General features: G+C 37.4%; 1 protein-coding gene across 6 annotated transcripts in view; it reads right to left on the bottom strand.

Annotated features, from left to right (window-relative positions):
- CCSER2 (coiled-coil serine rich protein 2) overlaps positions 1-26614 on the bottom strand; it is a 161704-nt gene that overhangs the window by 95680 nt on the left and 39410 nt on the right. For all 6 annotated transcript variants that reach the window (XR_006345583.1, XM_043927108.1, XM_043927109.1 and 3 more), the window contains 2 exons: positions 25630-25826; positions 2220-2310 (listed from right to left, as the gene is read on the bottom strand). Coding sequence is in view for 5 of the 6 variants with exons in the window: in XM_043927108.1 (XP_043783043.1) it covers positions 2220-2310; positions 25630-25826 (288 nt within the window). In the remaining variant the exon portion in view is untranslated. The remainder of the gene's footprint in view (positions 1-2219; positions 2311-25629; positions 25827-26614) is intronic.

The raw sequence follows: 26614 nt of genomic DNA, 5'->3' as shown, positions 1-26614 counted from the left end.
AACTGAACTGAAAGATGAGGCAGGCTCTAAGACCAACATCATCTCTCTGCTTCCTGGTTTAGCTCAGGCTTCCAGAGAGAAGTTGTTATAGCTCTATCAAAGTAAAATCCATTATCAAGGATATAATTTATTTCATGAAGGTAAATCCTTCATTTCTCACTGTGTCTGTTTGTGTGCCTAGCTGCTGAGTCATGTCCAAATCTTTGCGACCCCGTGGACTGAAGCCCACCAGGCTCCTCTGTCCATGAGGATTCTCCAGGCAAGTATACTAGAGTGGGTTGCCATGCCCTCCCCTCCAGGAGATCTTTGCAACCCAGGGATTGAGCCCTGGTCTCCCACACTACAGGCATATTCTTTACCATCTGAACCACCAAGAAAGCCCAAGAATACTGGGGTGGTTAACTTATCCCTTCTCCAGGGGATCTTCCAATCCAGGAATCGAACTGGGGTCTCCCGTATTGCAGGAGGATTCTTTACCAGCTGAGCCACCCTCAATACCAGCCCTAAAATCTTCACATTAAATCTTTTAGATCACAAAGTCTCATTATCTTTTCTCCTATAATTGTTAATGGTTTATGCTTTTCGTCTGTATTCTATAATATTTTTTCCACTTGATCTTCCAGGACACTAATTTAGATTGCAAACGTGGCTATGCTTTCTGTCATCTATTGTTCTGTTGGGAAATCTTTTATAAGCTCCAGAAAGCACTGTGCTGCAGTGGAATCTAAATGCCCTTGTTATTATCTCTTTGGGCCACTCTAGTCCCATTCAGCTGTTTTCCCTGTTCCTCTTCCTGGGTGTTGGCTGTGACCTTTCTTTCTCAGTTGACGAGAACCGAGCACTGACTGCTGGAGTATCCCAAGTGACAGCAGAACCACAAGAAGATGCAACAGTCTCCGTCCCTGTGGAGGAACAGATACTGTTCTCAGCTCCACACCATCCTTCAACAGACTCACAGATCCAACGTCCTCCACCACAGAGATTCACACAGTGAGCAGAGTACACTTCCCAGTCCCACTGCTGTTAGGCTTGGCCATGTAACTTGCTTTAGCCAACAGAATCTGGGTAGAAGTAACAGTGTACTGGTTCTAAGTGATTAGTTTTAAGAGATATTACATGCATATTTCTGCTCTCCCTGTTGTCCTCCTGCTTGCTATTTGCCATGAGCACGACCTGCTCCAAGGAGTCCTGGTTTCAAAATGAAGACGCAATGAGTAGACCTAAACTCAGTCCCACAGCCTGAATTGTCCCAGCTAATCCACAAATTCAAGAAAACAAAAAAATTAATTTTGAAAGCCACTGAGATTCTGAGAGTGATTATTATGCAGCATCCTGGCAGTAAGGGAGAAAAAATAAGCCTGACTAATATGACAAAAGCAAGCAGCAAGCATGCTCCTAGAACCTCAGTGAAGCACTAGAACAACCATCCAGCCTCTCTGAAAAATACCCTTGTATTCTTCTAGCATTGGGTATAAAAAGGACTTTACTATCCTTTTTAGTTCACCCCTGCCCCAGAAAGTCAAAGAAACCTGGCAAGTGCTGACTGAGAAGGAAGCCACAGCTCTCTGAGATTCTTCTTACCAGGAGGATCCCATTTCAATCTTTGCCCCAGGGGCTTGCTAGGCTAGTCTCTGGTTCTTAACTAGTCTTCAAGACAGAAAATCCTACAAATGCTGCATCAGTGGAGGCAAGAGCATCCAGGCCCGTCTTTTACACAGATTATCTAAAGCCCCACTTCAGAAGTTACTGGGATCCAGAGACAAAGACAGACTGAATTGGGGAGTAAAAAGAAGAGTGACTCATTCAGGTCACCATCTTGATTTTTTAAAAATATTTATTAACTTAATGGTCTTTACTACCGTTTCATAAGACAAAAGATATCTCTTTTTCTCTAAATGTATTTCTCCTTAAAATCCAAATGAGACAAAGGGAAGAAAAAGTGAGCAGGCACAAAGGGAACAAAAGAACAAACAGTATCTACCAGTTACTTTATAACACAGGTACACAACTTTATTGGGTCACAGAGTATATACCTAAGACCTACAAAGTCAGGTCTTAAACATTTAAACAAGTGTGCAAATGAACCTATTTAATGTCACTTAAGACGGACTCTCAGTCTGAAAAGGCTACTTCCATAGAGATTAGGAAGTCTGTAGATAACAAATACCAAACTGGGTATTGTCAAGTAGCTCTGGAGGTTCAATATTATCCCCACTCACCATTTTCAAGAGGTGTATCCTCAGGCAGATCCACATCAAGCATAAGGTCATCATCCTCAAGGTCACATGATTCAAGATTATTCAGAATATCCTGGCAACAAAGGCAAAAAAAAATAATGCTCAGTATAATCATTATTTCTGAACATCGATATATGAGAATTTCATTTTACTCAATGTTTGTGTCGTTAAGAAAAGATTTTAAAGATACAATTTTTAAATGAAAAAACATAAATAAATAAATTCAACTGGTTTGCTTGGTTAAGCTATTTTAACATCCTTTCCCTAGTCTTCTTCCCCACCAGTTGGTTTTCATTTGCATTTTAAAACCTTACACAGTGTTCATCACCTGTAGGATATTGTTCTAAGCACTTTACAGGTATTAATTAATTTTAGTCTTCACTTTGATTTTGTGACTAATATAATCTCCATATTATAGATGAGAAAACTAATGCACAGAAAATCACATTAACACTCATCAATAATAAATCATTATATATGATGTTTCAGAAATTTATCTAGAGACATGGAAAGACATTCTGTAAAATGGTGGGGGGGAAGCAATTACATCTGTACAATGTGACCTCATCTTTAACGCTGAAAAACATATTTAAATGTCCAAATGGTGATATACCAAAGAATTGTTATTTTCCACTACATAAGACAACATGTGCTTATGCTCTGTGTTCTTTTTGATTATGACTTTTTACACTTTTTTTAATTTCATAATAAGGACACTGCTTTTATAATAAGCAAAACTTGACAATGAAAAAAGTCAACCTCTTATAGCAAGAGCATAAGGTCAAACCACACATAGCTAGCCTCCACGTGGGAATCCTCAGTTCAGCCCATCCACTAACCACAATAATAACCACAACCACCTGCCTCTTCCCTCTTCACTCAAGCCAGTCTGGACTAGTTTGGGTGCCTGCCCTAGTGTTCCCAGAAAGTCTCATTGTGTGAGTAAGTCTTTCCACATTCTCTTGCTACATGTGTAGCACCATCTTTCCTCACACAAAAACTAACTTGGGTGGAGGGGAGTTGATCCCGCCTCCATGAGGCAACCACAAGACACACCTTCAAAAATTCAACACATATAAAAACCAATATACACAAAGCACAACCCTGGGTAAAAGACAATCCCTATCTTAGTTGAGTTTAGCTAAACTACTCCATGATATTGCTGCCGTGGCATCCATTTTTGTGTGGTCAAGCAGCCTGCAGGGGTCTTGGACTGAAAGTGGCCCCTTCCCCAAGCTCATCCCCAGATAACAGCCAGAGTCACAAGCAAATGTAAGTTCCTAACAGGGGTTCTCCAGCAGCCCTTCTGAGCAACGGTCTCCCCTGTCTCCCAGGTACTGCCCCTTACGCAACCTTAGACAAGACTAACCACAGAGCTTATGAAAACCCTGCACTTTCTGGTTTGAACTGACCAATCCAGCCACAGCACTGGAACCTTCAACGCACTCCAGCCATGGACCCTAATAATAAAAGCATGTGCCCCAGGTTCCTGTCACTGTCTGCCCTTGTATGGCTCCTCAACGCATGCCATGTCCTTCCTCCAGAACCTGTGAGCAATAAACTTTTCTACTTCAATTTCCCATGTGATTTTTTGTTGAATTGGGGTTCACCAGCCAACACCTTGGGGCTCTAGTTAACAAATGTTAATTTAACAAAGTCACAACAACCTTCCAAGGTTACCTTTCTTCAAACAGACAGTTCTTCATAGAATGCTACTGTCTGAGTGTCACGAGGGTTCATCAGATGGATCTAAGTTTTAGCAAATTAGAGTCAACATAATACAAATTCAAGTCGAGACAACCTAAGGAACAACAAATTTGGCCTCTAGAACATGGAAGAAGAAACTACCTTCTGCAATAACAGTATAGTAAGGGCAAGGAAGCAAAACACATAATCACTCTAAATGTTGGCAAAAACTTTTTTAAAAGATGAAAAGTAAGTATTACAGATTTTACAAGCTTACAGACAGAATCAAGTATATTATGTAGATATTTATAAAACCATTTAAAGTGTAACCTCTGAAGGTGTAAAAAACATTCTTAGTTTTCAGGCTGTGAAAAACCAGGTGATTGGTCAAATCTGGCATACAGGACAGTCTGCTAACCTGTTTTATTCAAATAACTTCAAGTAGACCATTAAAACTAGTTACAGGCTGGATGTTTGTGTGTACATTCCCCAAAATTCATAAGTTGAAGTTCTAACCCCCAATATGAGGATATTTGGAAATAGGGCTTTTGAGAGATAATTATTAATAGGTTTAGACAAAGTCATGATGCTCAGGGCCCAATAATGGGATTAGTTGTCCTTCAGTTCAGTTGCTCAGTCATGTCCAATGCTTTGCAACCCCATGGACTGCAGCATGCCAGGCTTCCCTGTCCATCACCAACTCCCGGAGCTTTCTCAAACTCATGTCCATTGCATCGGTGATGCCATCCAACCACTTCATCCTCTGTCGTCCTCTTCTCCTTCCACATCAGGTGGTCAAAGTACTGGAGTTTCAGCTTCAGCATCAGTCCTTCCAATGAACACTCAGAACTGATTTCCTTCAGGATTGACTGGTTGGATTTCCTTGCAGTCCAAGGGACTCTCAAGAGTCTTCTCCAACACTACAGATCAAAAGCATCAATACTTCAGCACTCAGCTTTCTTTATAGTCCAACTCTCATATCCATACATGACTACTGGAAAAACCATAGCTTTGACTAGACGGACCTTTGTTGGCAACACAATATGCTTTTTAATATGCTGTCTAGGTTGGTAATAGCTTTTCTTCTAAGGAGCAAGCATCTTTTAATTTCATGGCTGCAGTCACCATCTGCAGTGATTTTGAAGCCCAAAAAAATAAAGTCTCTCACTGTTTCCATTGTTTCTCCATATATTTGCCATGAAGTGATGGGACCAGATGCCATGATCTTAGCTTTCTGAATGTTGAGCGTTAAGCCAACTTTTTCACTCTCCTCCCTCTTTCACTTTCATCAAAAGGCTCTTTAGTTCTTCTTCACTTTCTGCCATAAGGGTGGTGTCATCTGCATATCTGAGGTTATTGATATTTCTCCCAGCAATCTTGATTTCAGCTTATGATTCATCCAGCCCCATGTTTCACATGATATACTCTGCATATAAGTTAAATAAGCAGGGTGACAATATGCAGTCTTGACATACTCCTTTTCCGATTTAGAACCAGTCTGTTGTTCCATGTCTAGCTCTAACTGTTGCTTCTTGACCTGCATACAGATTTCTCAGGAGGCAGGTCAGGTGGTCTGGTATTTCCATCTCTTGAAGAATTTTCCAGTTTGTTGTGATGCACAAAGTCAAAGGCTTCGGCGTAGTCAATAAAGCAAAAGTAGATGTTTTGCTGGAACTCTCTTGCTTTTTCAATGATCCAACGGATGTTGGCAATTTTGTCTTTTCTAAATCCAGCTTGAACACATGAAAGTTCACACTTCACGTACTGTTGAAGTCTGGCTTGGAGAATTTTGAGCATTGCTTTGCTTGCATGTGAGATGAGTGCAACTGCGTGGTAGTTTGAACATTCTTTGGCATTGCCTTTCTTTGGGATTGGAATGAAAACTGACCTTTTCCAGTCCTATGGCCACTGCTGAGTTTTGCAGATTTGCTGACATATTGAGTGCAGCACTTAGAAGAAGTAAAAGAGACAAGAGCACACACATGTGAGGATTCTGTTAAAAGGTGAAGAGACCTTCACTCGGAACTGAATCTGCCAATACCTTCATCTAGAATTTCCAGGTTCCAATACCGTACAAAATAACTGTCTGTTGATTGAGCCACCCAGTCTATGGTATTTTGTTTTAATAACTGGAACTAAGACAACATTCAAACACAAAGTGTAAGTGGAAGGGCCAAAAGTACATCTACATCATGAACCACTACTTAAGCCATCTTAAGGAATTTGGACTGTATTTCAATGACAGGTTATGACTGTTGAGCTTTATTTTAAGAAGTGACAAACTGAGATCTGCATTAAAGAAACATTATTCTGTTTGCAGTATAGACAATGGATTTAAATGGGGGGAAAATAGTTTAGCAGTTATTGCAGAATCCATGTAACATATGACACAACCTGATGATAAACAATGTCAATGACAATGAAAGAATAAACAATTACAAGACATACAGAAAAGTCAGAATCTAAAGGACCAAAATTCACTAAGAAGTAAAAAAAGAGCCATGAATGACTCCTTGGTTCCTAGATTTAGAAACAGATGGGTGATTTCCATTTGCTGAAATAAAGCATTAGAAAAGGATAACCAGATCTGATAAGAGATAAAAAATTAATATACACTATTAGAACCTGACAAGTCTGACAAACCTGCTACATCTTCAAGAAGAGATGTACACCAGACAACTAAATATACAGGGGAGTGGAGTTGAGCAAAAAAATCTGGAGGTGTGGGAGTCACTCACATAATGACAACTGAAAGCTATTAAATAATGAGTCCGACAAGAGAGACAAGGCTGACTGAGAAGACAGGATTCTAAGATCTTTCTTAGACAGTCTTTCCCATATTCATTTTTATAGAAGGTCTCTGCTTCTCCAATATCAGATTTTGAGAAGAGCTGTATCAGAGATATTATTAGACCTTTCAGAAAGGATTCAAGCAAAGAGATAAGGGGAAAAGATCTATTGTAATTTTTCTTCACTTGTTTGGGAATCTGTCATCTGTACTTCCCAGGAAATGCATTATTATAGGAAGAAAGGAAGCCATATAAGCATGGAGCCTGCCTAACATCTGAAAGAGTTTCTGTCCCATGTTTGTGATGGCAGGCTCTTCCTCTCACTGGCAAGCTTGCATTTGTTGGGAGCCAACATCCACATACACCTGTTTTAGTTGGGAGACCATCTAGCACAACCATTGGCTGACAATATGATAATGAAAAGCTAAATTTGTATACTCTCTGGCTTTCACAGCCTTCCCCCAACCCCCACTGGAATTCAAACCCTGACTGAACACATATTAGCAGAAGTGCACAGAACTTCCTTGGTCTCTGAGAATGCTTCTCCATTCAAGAAGAGTGAACCAAGAGATGGTGGGCCATCTATGAAATCTTTCAATGAATTTCTCCTTCATTAATAAATTGGAGAAAGCCTAAATGATTTTGACAAACAAAGGACACCATCACCAGTTTCTATTAATCACCATGTGGTAAAATTAATTTTTTCTTTTGTTATATAGTTTATGAATTTTAAAACACATGTAAGTTTGTGTAAACACCAATGTAATCAAGACACATAATCTCTTCACCCAAAGAAACTTCCTTATACTATCCAGCTATAATTACACTCTCTTCCACTCATCACCCCTAGCAAACAGTGATCTGTTCTCCATCACTACAATTTTGTCTTTTAAGGATATCACATAAATGGAATCATTCAGTATGTAACCTTTTAGAGCTGGCTTATTTCACTCAGCAGAATGCCTTTATGATTAATCTAAATTGACTGAATATATCAATAACTCGTTACTTTTTAACTGATGAGTAGGGCTTCCCTGGTGGTTCAGTGTAAAGAATCTGCCTGCCAATGTTGGAGACGCAGGAGACATTGGGTTCAATCCTTGGGTCGGGAAAATCCCTTGGAGGAAGAAATGGCAACCCACTCCAGTATTCTTGCCTGGGAAATTCCAAAGACAGAGGAGCCTGGCAGGCTACAGTCCATGAGGTCGCAAAGAGTTGGACATAACTTAGCAACTAAACAAAACTAAGTATTCCACTGCATGAACATACCAGTCTGTATATCCATTTACTCACTGAAGGATGTTTTGGTTTTTCAAGTTTTCAGTTATTATAAATAAAGCTACTATGAACATTCACGTACAGGTTTCTGTGTGAACATAAGCTTTCATTTCTCTAGCGTAAATACCCAGGTGAGTAGGATTGTTGGGTGATATAGTGAGTCTATGTTTAACTTCATAAGGAGCTGCCAAACCATTTCCCAGAACTGCTGTAATTATTTGCATTCCAATCACTATTGAGATTGGCCTTTCCCATATGCTCCTCCCCGGCTTGACGGCAGACTTAAAGCAGACCTTGTTTCTAGTGTGGGATTCTGCTACTGCATAAAACACTCAATAAACATAAACTAAAGTAGCACACACTTCATAGACCACACATGACAAGAAGAGAGGAAATTCACACTCTCTTCTCTATTTTAGAAGTCACTAAAATAAACGCTATACTATAAGCCTGCAAAAACGTAACAAAAACAAACCCTAAGGGAGACAAAGGTTATGATTTCCAGTGTTGCTAAATTAATATATTTAAAATGATTAGTTTTCAACAAAAACCTTTTTAGAGACATGCAAAGAAAGAAGCATCTATCACGGAAAGGAAAAAGAAAAAATTAACAAAACTGATCCCTGAGGACGCACAAGCACTGAACTTAATAGACAAAGGCTTTAAATCAACTATCTTAAATACGCTCAAATCTCAGTACGGGATATCAGGGAAGATATAGAACATAAGGGAATGAAAAATAAAAATTCTGGAGGTGAAAGTATAACAATTTAAGTGAAAAACTCCTAAATACTGGAAATAATTATTAACAAACACAAAAGGAGAAACTGACAGTAATACAGTAATAGTTGAGGACTTTAAAACCCCATGTGCCTCAATAGACAGATCATCCAGATAGAAAATTAGTAAGGAAACACTGGCTTTAAAGAATGCATTAGGAGAAGGAAATGGCAACCCACTCCAGTATTCTTGCCTGGAGAATCCCACAGACAGAGGAGCCTGGTGGGCTACAGTCCATGGGGTTGAAGGGAGTCTGACATCACTGAGGTACTTCACTATACGCCTTCCTATACTGCAAACTTATGGCCAACCTAGACAGCATATTAAAAAGCAGAGGCATTACTTTGCCGACAAGGGTCTGTCTAGTCAAGGCTATGGTTTTTTTCCGGTGGTCATGTATGGATGTGGCAGTTGGACTCTAAAGAAAGCTGAGTGCTGAAGAAAAAAGAAAGAAAAAAAAAAGAAAAAAAAAAAAAAAAAAAAGAATGCATTAGTCTCTGAACTTAATAATTATCTACAGGACATGCCGTTCAAAAGAGCAAGATACACATCCCTTTCCAGTGCACATACAACATTCTCCAGGTTAGATCATATCTTAGGACACAAAACTAGTATCAACAAATTTAAGAAAACTGAAATCACATAAAGTATTTTTTCCCATCATAACGCTATGACACTAGATATCAACTACAAAAAGAAAAAAAAACAGCTACAACACATGAAGTTAAAGAATATGCTACTGAACAAACACTGGGTCACAGAAGAAATCAAAGTTAAAAAAAAAAAAACAAAGAACTGGAAACAAATAAAAATAGAAACATAATGTTCCAATCTATGAGATGCAGCAAAAGCAGCTCTAGAAAGGAAATTTATAGCAATACAAGAAAAAAATCCTCAACAAAACACTAGCAAACCAAATTCAACAACACATTAAAAGGATCATACACTTTGATCAAGTGGGATTTATCCCAGAGATGCAAAGATGGCTTAATATATGCAAATCAATGAATGTGATATAATAACTAACAAACTGATGAATAAAAACCATATGGCCATCTCAATAGACGCAGAAAAAGCTTTTAACAAAATTCAACATCTATTTACAATTAAAAACTCTCCAGAAAGTGGGTATAGAGAGAACATACCTCAACATAATAAAAACTACATATGATAGGCCTAAAGCTTATATCATACTCAGTAGTGAAAAGTTGAAAGCATTTTCTCTAAGATCAGGAACAAGACAAAGATGCCCACTCTTGCCACTTTTATTTAACATAGTATTAGAAGTCCAAGACACAGCAATCAGACAAGGAAAAGAAATAATAAATGGAAATCAAATTGGAAAGTAAAAAGTAAAACTGTCACTGTTTATAGATGACATGATACTATATTTAGAAAATTCTAAAGACACCACCAAAAAAATGAGAATAAATGAAGTGTTAGGATATAAAATTAATATACAGAAATCTGTTGCATTTCTGTACACTAACAGCAAACTATCAAAAAGAAAAATTAAGAAAACAATCCCATTTACAATTGCATCAAAAAGAATAAAGTATATAGGAATATGACTTTTACTCTGAAAACTATAAGACAGTGAAGAAACTGAAGATGACACAGACAAATGGAGAGAGATATGTGTTCATGGACTGGAAGAATTAACACTGTTAAAATAATCATACTACCCAAGGCAATCTACAGATTGAATGCAATCACTATCAAAATACTAACACCATTTTTCATAGAACTAGAACAAATAATTATAAAATGTGTGTGGTAGCATGAAAGAACCTGAATCTTCATGACTTTGCGTTGGGCAATAAATTCTTAGGTACAATATCAAAAGTGGAAGCAATAAAACAAAAAATAAATTGGGTTCATCAAAATTACAAACTTTTGTGAAAAAAAAAAACACTTTTGTGCATCAAAGGACATTATCAATAAAGTGAAAAGACAACCTATAAGATGAAAGAAAATACTTGCAAATTGTATCAAATAAGAGTCTAGTATCCAGGATATATCAAACCACAAATAACCCAGTTTTTTAAGTGAGCAAAGGACTTAAATAGACTTTAACTGGAAAGGATATACAAATATCCAATAAGCACACAAAAAGATGTTCAATATTACTATAATTATTCAGGAAATGTAAATAAATCAAAACCACAATGGAATGCCACTTAATATCCTGTAGGTTGACTATAATAAAAAAGCAAGAATAAAAAATAGTAAGCAAGTGCCATCAAGTATGCAGAACAACTAGAAGACTTATACTTTGCTGGTGGGAATGTAAAATGATTCAGCTATAGTTAAAAAAAATAAAAACACAGTTTAGCAGCTCCTCACAAAGTTAAACACAGAATTACTATATAGTCTAGCAATCTCACTCAAAGATATATATACCTTAAAAATCTGAAGCAGATACTTAAGCTAACACATGTACATACATGTTCACAGCAGTATTATTCACAACGAAATGGCAGAAACAGCCCATACGTACTATATCCATCAATGGATGAACGGCATGTACATATGATGGAATATTATTCAACTTTAAAAAGGAATGGACTCTTAATACATGCTACAAAAATATACAAGAACCTCAAAAACATCACACTAAGTAAAAGATCTAGGCACAAAAGGTCACATGTTGTATGATTCCATATATGAAATATCCAAAGTAGATAAATTCATACAAAAAGTAGATTGATGGTTTTCAGAGGCTGGGAAGGGGTGAATGGGGAGTAACTACTTAATAAACGAGTACAAAGTTTACTGAGGGCTGATAAAGTGTTTTGGAACTAAAGAGAGGTACGGGTTACACAAAATATTGCAAACACACTAACTGCCACTGAAATATTCACTTTCAGTTTAGTTCACTCACTCAGTTGTGTCAACACTTTGCAATCCCATGGACTGCAGCACGCCAGGCCTCCCTGTCTATCACCAACTCCCGGAACTTTCTCAAACTCAAATCCATTGAGTCAGTGATGCCATCCAACCATCTCATCCTCTGTCGTCCCCTTCTCCTCCTGCCTTCAATCTCTCCCAGCATCAGGGTCTTTTCCACTGAGTCAGTACTTAGTATCAGGTGGCCAAAGTATTGGAGTTTCAGTGTCAGCATCAGTCCTTCCAATGAACACCCAGGACTGATCTCCTCTAGGATGGACTGGTTGGATCTCCTTGGAGTCCAAGGGACTCTCAAGAGTCTTCTCCAATACCACAGTTCAAAAGCATCAATGCTTCAGCACTCAGCTTTATAGTCCAACTCTCACATCCATACATGACTACTGGAAAAACCATAGCTTTGACTAGATGGGCCTTTGTTGACAAAGTAAATCTTTGCTTTCTAATATGCTATCTAGGTTGGTTATAGCTTTTCATCCAAGGAGCAAGCCATCTTTTGATTTCATGGCTGCAGTCACCATCTGCAGTGATTTTGGAGCCCAAAAAAATAAAGTCTCTCACTGTCTCCATTGTTTCCCAATCTATTTGCCATGAAGTGATGGGACTGGATACCATGATCTTAGTATTCTGAATGCTGAGTTTTAAGCCAACTTTTTCACTCTCCTTTTTCACTTTCATCAAGAGGCTCTTTAGTTCTTCACTTTCTGCCATAAGGGTGGTGTCATCTGCATATCTGAGGTTATTTCTCCTGGCAATCTTCATTCCAGCTTATGCTTCATCCAGCCCAGCATTTCGCATGATGTACTCTGCATTTAAGTTAAATAAGCAGGGTGACAACATGCAGTCTTGACGTACTCCTTTCCTGATTTGGAACCAGTCTGTTGTTCCATGCCTAGTTCTAACTGTTGCTTCTTAACCAGCATACAGATTTCTCAGAAGGCAGGTCAGATGGTCTGGTATTCCCATCTCTTGAAGAATTTTACACTGTTTGTTGTGATCCACAGAGTCAAAGGCTTTGTGTAGTCAATAAAGCAGAAACAGATGTTTTCTGGGACTCTCCTGCTTTTTTCGATGATCCAGCGGATACTGGCAATTTGATCTCTGGTTCCTCTGCCTTTTCTAAATCCATTTCTAATGAAATTTCATTCAAGATAAAATTAACCATAAATGTTGAAAGAAATTTCATTCAAGAATAAAAAAGAGCGTTTGAAAATTTAAAAATAATACTCAGATATCTAAGAAAATTGCTTGTAAATCTAACCTTTAATACAGTATCACAATTCTATATATCTATCCTAAAATACAAAAAGCCAAGGCTATTTATTAAAGAACTAATTGTAATAGCAAAAGCATAATGTATATGCTTAGAAGTTGAAGGGTGATAAATATATTCGTATTTGCTTACTTTTTCTAAAAATTAAATAATAAATTATTAATTTGAAATAAATCATTGATCATAAAATAATTAAATTATTCATAATCGTTAAGATTTATTGATTTAAAATAAAGTATTAATTTAATTAAAATTAATATAAAATTAAATAAGTAATTAATAAATTACTGATTTAAAATTAAATGCTTATTTAATTTTTAATTTATTTTAAAAATAAATTTAATAAATAAATTACAATTAAATTATTTTATAAATACATTTTTAGTTTTTAATTTAATTAAAAAATAAAATTTTGAAACTTTTAAACAAATATCTCTATTTTCATACTCTTTCCACTACTTAGCCTCTATAAATGCTATTCTTATGTATTATGAATGTTATTTGGGGGTTTATGCTGTTTTCAATATTCTACTATTGCAAATAATACTTAAACGAATCCCTAAAAATCAAAAGTAAAATAATATTCACAAATCTAACTTGTGTATCAAGTTCGTGGAATAACCATTCAGAGAGAAACTATTTCAAATAGGTAAAGATAAAAATCCTCAAGCTGTTTTTAAGAATTGTATTTTTGGTGGTGGAATTATTACTCTCAGACCTTCACAGGACCATCAACTATGCATTCCTAACAGTAGCCTCTATCAAGATTTTATCAAACTTTTGGCTTCACACTACTACCGAGGGCATAATATCCTTTTCCATAAAACATTCAGCTAAGAGGACCAATTACTTTACATAAAACCTGATTAAACTTTCACGTGGAACTTTTGCCTTGATCCATCAACCCAAGCATTACTATTTTCTCTCAATCTAAAAGGGGCCCCAGTTTAGGACTTGTTCATCAACACGTTTTGATACCAAAGTACATGGATGTCTGTGTCAAGGAGTACAGAAAGGTCTCTTCTACAGCTGGTGACTCTTTCACCCACTCACTCTTCCCCAGAGGGTAAGAGCCAAGGGACCCTGTCCCTTTTTTCCATCTGTCTTCATTTTGACTAATCTACCAGATTATTGTCCCAGGTGATTCCAGGTCAGAGTCCTCATTTTCATCTTTGTCAGCTTTTAAAATTCTTTCAAACTGAGATAAATAGAATGGTGTTGCTGAGGTCCCTCTGGAGCTGTAGAACCAGCATTGGCTCCTATTGAGACACTCAGTTTTCAACAGTGCTGCATTCACATCTTTGTCTTAACCTCATCAGTGTCCCATATATTCACCCCACTTCTCATAAACATCAACCCCTACTGGGACAAATCCCTTGGCTCTCCCCTTTTGTTTTCCTCCTTTTTCTTGTTAATGACTTTTGTTTTTTTACCTTTAATATTGATAAGGGAAACTGAGACAGCAAATCTAATAATGTTTCTCAGACAGCTGCTTGGTTTTACAACAGTATGGTTTCATGAGGTGCCCATGTAAAAGGAGTCCTCTTAATCACAAGAGTTGATATGACCTAACTATGGGGCATATTCAATAGAAAAATAGTACAATCATTATAAAGTCAATCCAGCATGGCTTGCTATAGAGGGCACAGCCCCGTCATCTGTGATGTTCCACTTGGCATTTATAGAATAAACAGTCTCTCTTCTCAGGGACACAGACTACAGTAGGTTTTATCCAGTCCACCAGGCTACCCACTCCCCCAGGCTACCCACTCCCCCAGGTAACCTACTATGAACAGCCATCTGTGATGGTTCTATAGTGAGTTGTGGGTCCTACCTATATCAACCCAATACTCTCTTCCACTCTGAAGCACTTAAAACCAAAGATACTACTCCTAAATTAGTCACTCTCACAATCCATTTAATAAAAGTTCTTCAGGAAGTTGATGACACAGACCACAATATAAGACTACTCTTGGCACTATAACCCCTGGTTTCAGTAGCTTTATGGTCTCATCCTCTCCCTAACTTTACTACCTTCCTGGTAACCTGTGTTCATAAGAGTACTGCCTTTTGTCCTAGAATAATCGTTCCCATTAGGGTTGGCTTTAAAGCTTCTAAGCTTGGCCCAGCATCAAGATCAGCCCCAGCACTCTGTATTACTTTCAGTTTAGCTATTACAAGCCAACAATAGCCAACTGATAATATATTCAGTTTGTTTCTTATTCTGCATTTTCTTCTGTATCCAGTGAGTCACCTCATTGGGGGTGTGGCTACCACCATTTCTAAATAATATTCCAAAACTTTTGCCTTTAGTAACAGATCACAGCACAGCTGCACTTTCATATGATCACTGACTACACAGCCATCCAAGAATCAAAATTTCTTCATTCCCAGTCCTTTAATCGTTTTACTTCCCACATGTTTCAGTCAATCAAATTAGATGTAGCATATTTCATTTTTTTCTGACACCAGCTACAATGACTTTCAACATTAGCTATCCAGAGTCAGCACAAACTTCACAGGTTAATGGCACAGTCTTACACAAGACTAACATTTAATTCAGACACCACTGGCCAAAAAATCTCAGGGGTTCCCAGGCCGTGTACTTCCTACTAACTGACTACAAACTCAGAGGTTCCCAATACTCCCTCAAGGCTTCCCTGGTGGCTCAGCGGTAAAGAATCTGCCTACAAAAACACGGGAGACACTGATTTGATCCCTGGGTCAGGAAGATCCCCTGGAGGAGGAAATGGCAACCCATTCCAGTGTTCTTACCTGGGAAATCCCACGGACAGAGGAGACTGGTGGGCTACAGTCCATGGGGTCGCAAAAGAGTCGGGCCTGACTTAGCAACTAAATGACAAACTACTCCATCAGGTTGTTCACCAGAACAACTTACGACACTCAGCAAAGGATTATACTTTATGATTACACTTGTATTATAGCCCACATGGTATAAATCATGATCAGCCAAAAGAAGAGACACAAGGGCCAAGTCTAGGGAGGTCCCAAATGTGAAGCTTCCATGTTCCCTCTCCATGGAGTCAGAACAGGTCACCTCCTTGGCAAACTGATGAATAACAATAGGCAGAAAGTATGGTTAACCAGGGACATTCACCTGGGATTCAGTATCCCGAGTTTTCATTGGAGTTTCGTTACAAAGGCATGCAAGGTTGAATCACGAGCCACATGACTACACACAATCTCCAGCCCAGTTCCCTTGCTCCCTAGAGGTCAAACTATCAGAGGGCTCAAGACCCCAACATTCTAACTGCATGTCTGGTTCTTCTTGCATGCCCTACCCCCAGCCTGAGTCACCTTGTTAGCATAAACTATCAGGACCCACCATGAACAAAAACACCCCTATCACTTGGGAAATTCCAAAGATGTAGAGGCGCCCACACAAAAACTGAAACAAAAGTCAGCTGAATTCTTTATTATACAGCACAAGACTTAGTATAAGACATAACAAGGCAATAATTAAGACACTGTGTTACTGGCGAAAGAATAGACACACAGATCAACAAAACAAAACAATGAGCTCAAAAGGAGGCCCACACACATACACGCAACTGATTCTGACAAAAGAGCAATGGCAATTCAATGCAGAAAGTATAGTCTTTTCAACAAACAGTGCTCGAACTCTTAGACAAAACTTCATGCAAAAAAATTAACACAAACATGAGTGTTACACAAAAACTAACTCAATATGGACCACAGATGAAAATACAAAGTATAAGGCTATAAAACTTACTGAAGTAAACAAAGTAGAAAAAACTATATGACCTTGAGTTTGGTGATGATTTTTAACAATACAACCTACAGCATGATCTGTGAAAGAAAAAAAATTAAGTTGGAATTTATTAAAAGTTTGCTCTGTGAAGGACACTTTAAAGAGGATGAAAGACAAGGCATAGGCTGGGAGAGACACACGCAAATCACGTATCTAATAAAAGACATCTGAAGTATACAAAGAACTCTCAAAATTCAGTAAGAAATCAATTTAAAAATGGACAAAAGATACTAAACTGACACTTAAAGATATACAGATGACAAACACATGATAAACGTTCTGTTGTTAGGGAATTTCCAAATTTAAAACAATAACAGAATACTACTGTATACCTATTAGAATGCCTAAAAACAACACTGACAATACCAACTGCTGGTGAGAGCAGAGAACTAGAACGCTCACACAGTCTTAGCAGGGATGCAATCTGGTACAGCCACTTTGCAAAACAGATTGGTAATTTCTTATAAGGCTAAACAGTCTTACCACATGATTGAGCAATTGCACTCTGGTATTTTCCCAAATGAAATGAAAACACCTGTCCACATAAATACCTGCAGGTCAATTATAGCAGCTTTATTTATAATGGCCAAAAATGAAGCAACCAAAATGTCCTTTGATAGCTGTGGTAATCCATACAGTGTAATATTACTCATCAATAAAAAGAAATGAAGTAGCAAGCCATAAAAAGATATGGATCAGTCTTAAACACATATTGCTAAATGAAAGAAGCCAATATGAAAAAGCTATATGGTGTATGATTTTAATTATATGGCATTCTTTAAAAGGCAAAATTATAATAGAGATGTTCTATATACATTAGTGTTTGCAAGGGGTTCGTTGCAGGGAGGGATAAACACATGAAATATAGGGACATTTTAGGATGGTGAAATTATTCTTTATGAAATAAGACATTAAGCATTTGTCAAAATTCAGTGATCTTTATAGCACAGAGTAAATCTTAATGCATACGATTTTTTTTTTAAGTTTATGAAACCACCTCACTGAAGGAGGTGAGAGGAATAAAACACTATCCTAAGTAACTGTGGAAATGAATGCAGTCCAAAAGGCTAAAGGCAAAGGAATTCTATGTAAGCACCATACTCTAACTGATAAAGGTATGTCCTGTGAGGGTACAAATTAACAATTCTGAAGTGACTACTCATTTAGGTTAGAACAGCAACTTCAATAACTCCTGTGTTAGTTGCTCAGTCATATCCAACTCTTTCTGACCTCATGGACTGTAGACCAACAAGCTCCTCTGTCCATGGGGTTCTCCAGGCAAGAATACTGGAGCGGGTAGCCATTCCCTTCTCCAGGGGATCTTCCGGACCCAGGGATTGAACCTGGGTCTCCTGCATTGCAGGCAGACTCTTAACCATTTGAGCCACCAGGGAAGCCCAAATTTCATTTAATTAGTAAACGCATTTAACTACTCTGCCTCAGCATCCTCATTAACTATAACTAGTTCATAAGGTCTATCTGATCCAACTCATGGAATTCAATATTTTATTCATAAATATTACTAATTATGCATCTACTCTATGCCAGGTTCTCTGCTAGGTAAAAAGAACTTCATAGTGAACTACTTATTCTTTTTCTTTTTCGTTAACAAACTACTTTTAAATTCACTCACTTTTTCTCTGAAATGGGGGCTTTGACCCAGAAGTTTTAGATAATCCAATAATTCCATGTTTATGAAAAACGAAAAAATGTGCAGAAAAAACACTCTACTCATGGTCTTAATATACAGACTGGAAGTGTATATAAAGATCTGAAATACAGATATTGATATAAAATTTAAATTACATCTGCCTTATTCTAAAATCTGATTTGTAAACGTGTGTCTTTCTGATTTGAGATACAAGATTTTTCTTCCTTTCCACTTTCTTAATTTCATAGCTTCATCTCTAACCACTCTCTACTTCACACATCATATTCTTAGCAATGCAGATATTCCTCTCATACATCATGATTTTGTGGTCCCTCCACGTACATGCTATTCTTTATGCCCAAAACACTCACCTTCCCTTTTCTTTGACCAACTGGTCCACTTTGTATCCATTCTTCAAAACTCAACCCAGCTGTCACTTCCTCATAGTATATCATAAATATGCTAACACAGCGTGCATTATATCACTTAAAAACTACACTATGACTATATATTTATAATCGCTTATCATACTAGATTTCAAATCCATAAAGAATAAAGACAGCCTTACATATATTCAGTAACTTCAGCACTGAACAGTATGCCTGAGACATACCAGAAGATCAATAAATCATTACTGAATTGAACTTCATATTAAAGAGATTTAATCTACAAGAAATAATAATACAAAATGAAGAAAAATATTATGTTTAAAGGGTCACAACAACTATATAAAATAAATTTAAACTTTGTTTTTAAACCTGAAAGCTACATTAACAGGCCAAGAAGTTATGCTAGTAATTAAATGGGCATGGTAGATTCACTAGTCTAGCCAATAAAAAGGAAATTAAGAAAAATGTAGTTTCCTCAACTCATTCTGTCCCCTTATTTGTAATAGATCCCTTCCATGAGTTCAAGTTCTGCATTCTGTATCAGAGCATACTGAAAGTATCACTGTCAGTTTGACATGTTCATTTACCTATATTAGGTCGGTCTCAACTTTCTGTAAGCTGTCCCTCCACTATCAGTCTATGCTAATGTCACATTTTTAGCTACTTGAAACTTGCTATTATGACACGTGGTACCTTAGAAACTTACTCTGTAAATAGGTTATGTCACAATGTGTACGGAAAAACTATTGAATAATATTAAACATTTTATTTAGTTTTAAGTGTTTCTATTTATTTTGAATTAAATGGCACATCATCATGGCACTGTTTCAACAAGTATATATTGAGTCCTTATTTAGTGCCAGAAACCTAGAAGAGTGATGTGAGAGAGATGTTATCACTATATTCAAGACATGTAGTAGGATCTGGAGATTAAAAGCAACTAGATAGACCTGTATAAAGTAGAACAGGCCATGGAGAGCCAGTCAAGTAGTTTAGGTTTGACATTATAAGGAATGGGAAAACCATCAGGAAAATAAGTCAAACTGGCAATTTAGGATGATTCTGGCAGAATGAATGAGAGCAGCAGTACTAATCATAACTTTCAAAGTGAGGAGGTAACACTTTTCTCCCTTACAGTCAACGAGCAACGGAATTTAATCACTTGTACCCTCTAAATCCACTTTCAAAACTGCGGATTCCTCCAAACTCCCCTCTGCCACCACTTTAGTCCAAGCCACTACCACCCCTCACATGAATGGCCGCTTCCAGCATACTGTTGGCTTCTCTTCTAGTTCAATCTTTATACAAAGTTATTTTTAAAATGTAAATCAAGTTATGCCCCTTTCCAGCTTAAAACCAACATTCTTCCAATCACATATATCCTTTTAACCAACTTACTGTATTCCCTGGGCCAACTAAGCCTAACCATCATTTTCTAAAAAAAAGCCTTATTTAACACCTACACCAGACCAGGAGTTCCAGCAATATACTTTCACTTGGTAATTTTCCTTTGCAGCACTTTCCTCACTTATCAATTGAAGATAATTAATGAATTAGCTACATCCTTCAACTACATGTGCCTCAACAGAATGTAAGCACTAAAACAGAACCTGCAACTGTCTGGGGATCATTGTATTCACAGTGCTCTGCCCATGACAGTCAAATATGTTAAATGTATCAATGGATGCCTCCCACTGGGAGCAGAGGATGATGGCTTAGCAAGGATAACACAGAGAAAACTAAATGCCTAAGAGGTTTCCATAGACTTTTATTTGGTTTAAAAAGTTAATCTCTGAATCGTTAAAATTTATTTGCAGTGTTCTAATATAAGGGTCAGCAAACAACTTCTTAAAGCTCAGAGAGTAAGTATTTTAGGTTTGTGTGCAATACAGTCTCTGTTGTAACTACTCAGCACTGCCAGAGTAGCACAAAAGCAGCCAGACCACATGTAAATTTATTACAAAAGTTTATCTACATATATAATATACATAAATTTATTTACAAAAATATTCACTGGAAGGGCTGATGCTGAAGCTGAAACTCCAATACTTTGGCCACCTGATGCGAAGAACTGACTCATTGGAAAAGACCTTGATGCTGGGAAAGACTGAAAGCAGGAGGAGAAGGGGACGACAGAGGATGTGATGGTTGGATGGCATCACCGACTCGATGGGAATTGGTGATGGACAAGGAAGCCTGGCATGCTTCAGTCCATGGGGTCACAAGGAGTCAGACATGACTGAGAACTGAACTGAACTGATTTACAAAAATGAGTGGACAGCCTCAAGGCTGTAGCCTGGCTGACTCCTGTTAATACACCCCAAAGAAACAGTACACAGAGATTAAACAAAGCACAGCAAAACTAAACATGACAAATACAAACCAAATTGATATTCTGGTATTCCTCTGCTACATTTCTAGGCCACAGGTAATTTCAAAATTCAATGCAAAAAAAAACCTAGGGGAGTCCCATTCCCATGTAAGTTACTGCAAGGAATATTATGACATTTAGCATACATTTAAGTTTCAATAAAGTCTAGCAACATCAGTCACCAAGGTAGCAACCCAAACCTAGTCAGTTGTTCCTTTACAAATGCACAGGTAAAGAAACATGCAATACAGGGTGTTGGCATCATGAGTCAGAACTACTTACTGATTGTCAAAAGCTTCCAAGCTAAAGTTTGAATCTACATTTTAAAATGAAAAAGGTTCTATCTAAATGATAAGGATGTTAAACCTGCCTACTATATGAAGATAAGTCAAGGCTGATGGAACAGAAAAAGAAAGCCAGGAACATCTGGTTCAACCACTTCTTTAGTCTTCCACAAAAATCCTTCCAAAAATAAAAGCAGTCCATGTGATGATTTAAAATTATCAATCCCTAAATATTTAAGGGTCAGGAAATCAGTCATTGTGACATTTTAATTCAATTCCCCTGCAATGGGAGCTCTTATATTGGTCACAGCACCACAGCAAAGATGATCTGAGTATGGTTCGCTGTACTCACAACAGCAGAAAACGCTTCCGCTCAAACCTGTGCACATAAAGTATGATTCTGACAACATTTACTAGCAAAAAAAAAAAAAAAAAAAAAGCTGTATTTCCTGTTCAAAAAAGTTAAATATCAACTAAAAGTTTACTGAGTTTTAAAATGTTCGGTTATCCTGAATAGACATAAGGCTGAAAATCAAGAATACCAGACTGAGTACAATAGTCAGTAAGCTAGTTCCCAACCTATCAGTATCAATTTACTCAACCCACCTAAATTCAACCAAATCTGAAGAAAGAGTTACTAACTGGTCCATAGCTACTTCAAAGGATTATTATAGAAATATGAAAAGATGATAAATAAAAAGGATACTGCAGTGAACAAAGATAACTTAGAATCAGTACCTATGTCAGAGTCCTCAAGACCATCCCCAAAGTTAGATGGTTCACAAGAAGGACTCACAGGACTCAGCAGTCATATATATTCACAACTAAGATGTGTTCCAGCACAAGGACATGAAACAAAATGAGAAAAGGAAAAGTCAGATGGGGCAAAATTGAAGAAATGAAGCATTAGCTTTCAGTCCTCTCCCAGTAGAATCAATGCACATGCTCAATTCCTCCAACAAGTTGCAACAACACATGAAAAGTGTTGTCTGTTACACACGTCCCTAAGAAATTCAGTTGTTTTTAATTGAGGGCTGGTGACATGGGCACCCTCTGCCTAGGATATACGAAAATTTCAGAACCCCAGAAATAAAGCAGGTACACAGCATAAACCACATAGTACAGCTGAGGCACAGTGAACCACTCTTACCACTTAAGGGAAAGCTTTGTATCACAGTAAGGGAACTGTTTACCAGCAAAGGGTCAGCCTTTCTAAGGATAGGCAATCTCAGCTGCTATGTTAATTAAGCCTTTTTTTTCTGCATAGCACCCCAAGTATATTATGAAAGAATATTAATGAGGGTAAATTATTATGCCTCATACCAACTTCAGATGGAAGTCTTAAATGTTAAAAAAAAAATGAAAACAACAGGATAAAAATAAATAACATTTACTGAGCTCTTACTATTTCCCTGGCATTAATTATTTTATATGTATGACCTTATTTAAGGTTCACAGCAATCCCATGGGGTAGTCTGAGATGATACTCAAAAATACTCAACAACCACTATCACATGGCTGTTAAAACATTCAGGCATGTACTTCCCAATATTAGCCCTAGAGATACATGCTGTTATTATCCCCATTCTATTACAAAAAAAAAAAAAAGGGAACAGAGAATCCAAAGGTATACAATTAGTACAAGACAGTAATGGGATTTTTAATCTAATTTGCTTCATAGTCCTGGTTCTTAATTATTTGCTATATTGCCTCTCAACATAGTGGGAGAAGGCAATGGCACCCCACTCCAGTACTCTTGCCTGGAAAATCCCATGGACAGAGGGGCCTGGTAGGCTGCAGTCCATGGAGTTGCTAAGAGTAGGACACAACTGAGCAACTTCACTTTCACTTTTCACTTTCGCGCACTGGAGAAGGAAATGGCAACCTGCTCCAGTGTCCTTGCCTGGAGAATCCCAGGGACGGGGGAGCCTGGTGGGCTGCCATCTATGGGATCGCACAGAGTCAGACATGACTGAAGCGACTTAGCAGTAGCAGCAGCAGCTGCTCTCAACATACTAAGTACTTTGTGTGGCCCCAGGACCAGAAAATGATGTCTTACACACACACACACAATAAAAACTGTAAAGAAAAACATTACTAAACTTATTTACACGAAAATCTAAAACCATACATGATAAAGGCAACAAAAATATAATTAAAACTGGTAAAATATACTGATTCTGAAAAAAAGAGGCCTTAAGACAAAAGGCATAATGAGGGTTAGAGAAGAGAACTACACAATGACTAAAAGTCCACTTTACCAAGCAAACAACCCTAAACAAGTATACACCTAATAAAATTCATTTAAAGTAGAAAAAGCAAAAAGTTGGGAGACTTTTAGAGAAAAATGGTAAACCCACTATCACAGTCTTTTCAACTTAATCACTTCTCCATTCTTTCTCAAACTGTTTTCCTCTTAGATCCAAAGAGAAGGACACATAGACACCATTCCACTCCAAAGCACAGAATGAATATTTTTGTTGTTTACTATCTCATATACACAGGCCAAATAATCAAGAAGGAAATTCATGAATTGTAGAGACTAATGGTCAATTCAGATATGTACTGAACTCTTCCAGAGGCTATCTCATCATTTAAGTAATAAGAACAATGAACTGTCTGAAAAATGTCCAGTACCAGGTGGCTGACTGCTGCCATCTGCTGGACTCAATGCTCATTTCAACTCAAATCATACTCGCTTAAAAAGTTCTATCTAGTAAGACAGCCCGTAACGCTCTTCAACTGTAACCTTTTCTGAACTTCCTTTATCTAAAGAAATAAGAGATGATGCCTCTAAATTAAGTATGTGCACGTTCCATGTCTGTGCAATTTAACAAGCTTCTGGTAATGACCTTTATTTTTTTTCCAAGTCACAGGTTTACATGGAGATAGAAAATTCCATCACCTAAAATCTTCCTGGAATTTAATATATCCACAAGGACTACCAGTTTTCCTTACAACTATTGGAAAATTGTATTTTATATACTAAGTAATCATAGAGAATAATTTTAATCACACCAATTATACTTTATTCACATTGCATATAATCCACATTACTAGCAAATTTTCTTAAAATATGCATGTATAAATATATGGTAGGTCTTCCAGTGCCCATTCACGTCTGGTTCCCTTGCCTACCAGGCACACAGGAAAATTACACTTCCTGCCCACTCAATACATGAGATTAACTCAGTTTAGTAAACTGGGAGTAAAAGTGCCATATGCCATCTGCAGGCCAAAGCAGTAACTGCATGTGTAAATCCTCTCAGTAAACTGCTTGTGTGACATCCTCATTACCAGAGGGACAAACGGTCTCAGAAGGCCACGATGAAGCCCCAAGATCAAAGTGGCTCAGAACACTGAAGACAGCTGCCCTACAGAGTTGTCCAGAGCTACAACAGACTTTCTAAGAGTAAAAAATAAACTTTCATTTTGTTCGGTTCAGTTCATTTTGTTAGGTCACTGCAAACTGGCATTGAGAATGCTACCACAGCACAGCCTAGCCCAGGGTTTCTCAACAGCAGCACCACGGACATCTTGGGCTGGATAATTCTTTGTTGTGGGTGTTGTCCTGTGTATTACAGGAAGTTAAACAGTATCCCAGTGTCTACCCATTAGTTACCAGCAGCATTCCTCAATGTGACAAAAACATCTCTAGACATTGCCTTCCCCTACCTTGAGAAACTGAAAAATACAACATGCCTGTGTGAATATATGCATGCACATTTATTTATGTAGAGCTGACCTCTGAACAACACAAGCAGAGGTGCTGACCCTCAGCACAGCTAAAAATCCGTGGTCAGCTTACAGCGGCACCCCATACATGCTGTTCACATCCACAGTTCCGTGTCCACAAATCCAACCAACCAGACTGCGTAGTACTGTAGTGTTTCTACTACTGAAATAAATTCACAGATAAGTAGACCCTCATAATTCAAACCCATGTTGTTCAAAGGTCAACTACATTATGAATGTATATGAGACCATAATTAACTCAATCTTTATATGACACAAATATATGCTTTATGATGTATTTAAGACCAGATATTTTGTAGATCCTTAAGAAATATCAATTCCCATTTCTCAGACTAGAAGAGTTAATTCATAAACTTACAAAAATCCAAACATCCCAAGTCTCTCTACAGCAAAGTAAACAAACTGTTTCCAAATGGTACACAAATCCATACATACTATGCTGTTCATTTCGGAGGACTCATAGCTCCCAACTGGGTGGACATTTCCAATGGGCTCCAAGCCCTCTTCATCCCACATGTATGTTCCATCAGAGCTATCAGATGGAGAGAGTTCAAATGAAGAACCAGCTCTGTAATCTGTGTCTGGTGAAATCAAGTTATTTCCAGAGGCATGTTTTGAACATTCACTCCTGTCTTCAATTGAATTTTTAAAAGAGAAGGGGGAAAAAAGTTATTAGTTCACAAAATATAATTATTTGTTTCAAAACTATAAACTGTAATAAATTGATATACCAAAAGAGTTGGCAAAAGTATTCATAATTAGTATATTCTAAATCTAAACAATAAAAAAATCAAGATGTAAAAATCTTAAAAATAACCTATTGAAATATTTCCCAATAAATTTCATTGAGCCATCTTTCACTTCTGCAGTATTTCTGGAAATGTAAATAAAGCCTAATATTCTTTGAATATTTCCTAGGGTATTCATTTTTAAGCACTGCCCAGGAAACTCCTTACTCTTGTATTTATCATTTAATCTTGCAGTTGCTTCCTAATAAGTAAATAAATTGCTCCAGCAGTCATTCCTAACCAGAAGACCCTCAAGACAGTCAAGAGTTTATACATATCTTCAGGGATGGCCTACTCCCTTGATCAGACTATACGCCTCTACCCAAACCCTCAGTTTGTTCTTTTTTCAAGACCAGATGGGCAAAGAGATATATTTTCTCCAGGATTCAGCACCAGGATGACCAAGTGTAAGAAATGTCAAACAGGTGCTACCTCTCTCCTCTCATTTAAAAAAAAAGTTCCTGCAAAAGTATAACCATTAGATTTGCTAAGCAAGAAAATCTAAGTCTTCCTTTAAAAAAATGAAAACTGTCTAGGATAAAAAAATTCATTAGATTGGACATAACGTCTATGAGTCCATTTAACCTGCGGTACAGCTTTACTCAACACACAGCAGTGATCTAGTTCCTAAG

This window comes from Cervus elaphus, chromosome 15 (assembly GCF_910594005.1).
Source record: "Cervus elaphus chromosome 15, mCerEla1.1, whole genome shotgun sequence".
Lineage (NCBI taxonomy): Eukaryota > Metazoa > Chordata > Mammalia > Artiodactyla > Cervidae > Cervus > Cervus elaphus.
The sequence above is the reverse complement of the archived record's forward strand: the minus strand, read 5'-3'. Positions and strand labels throughout refer to the sequence as shown.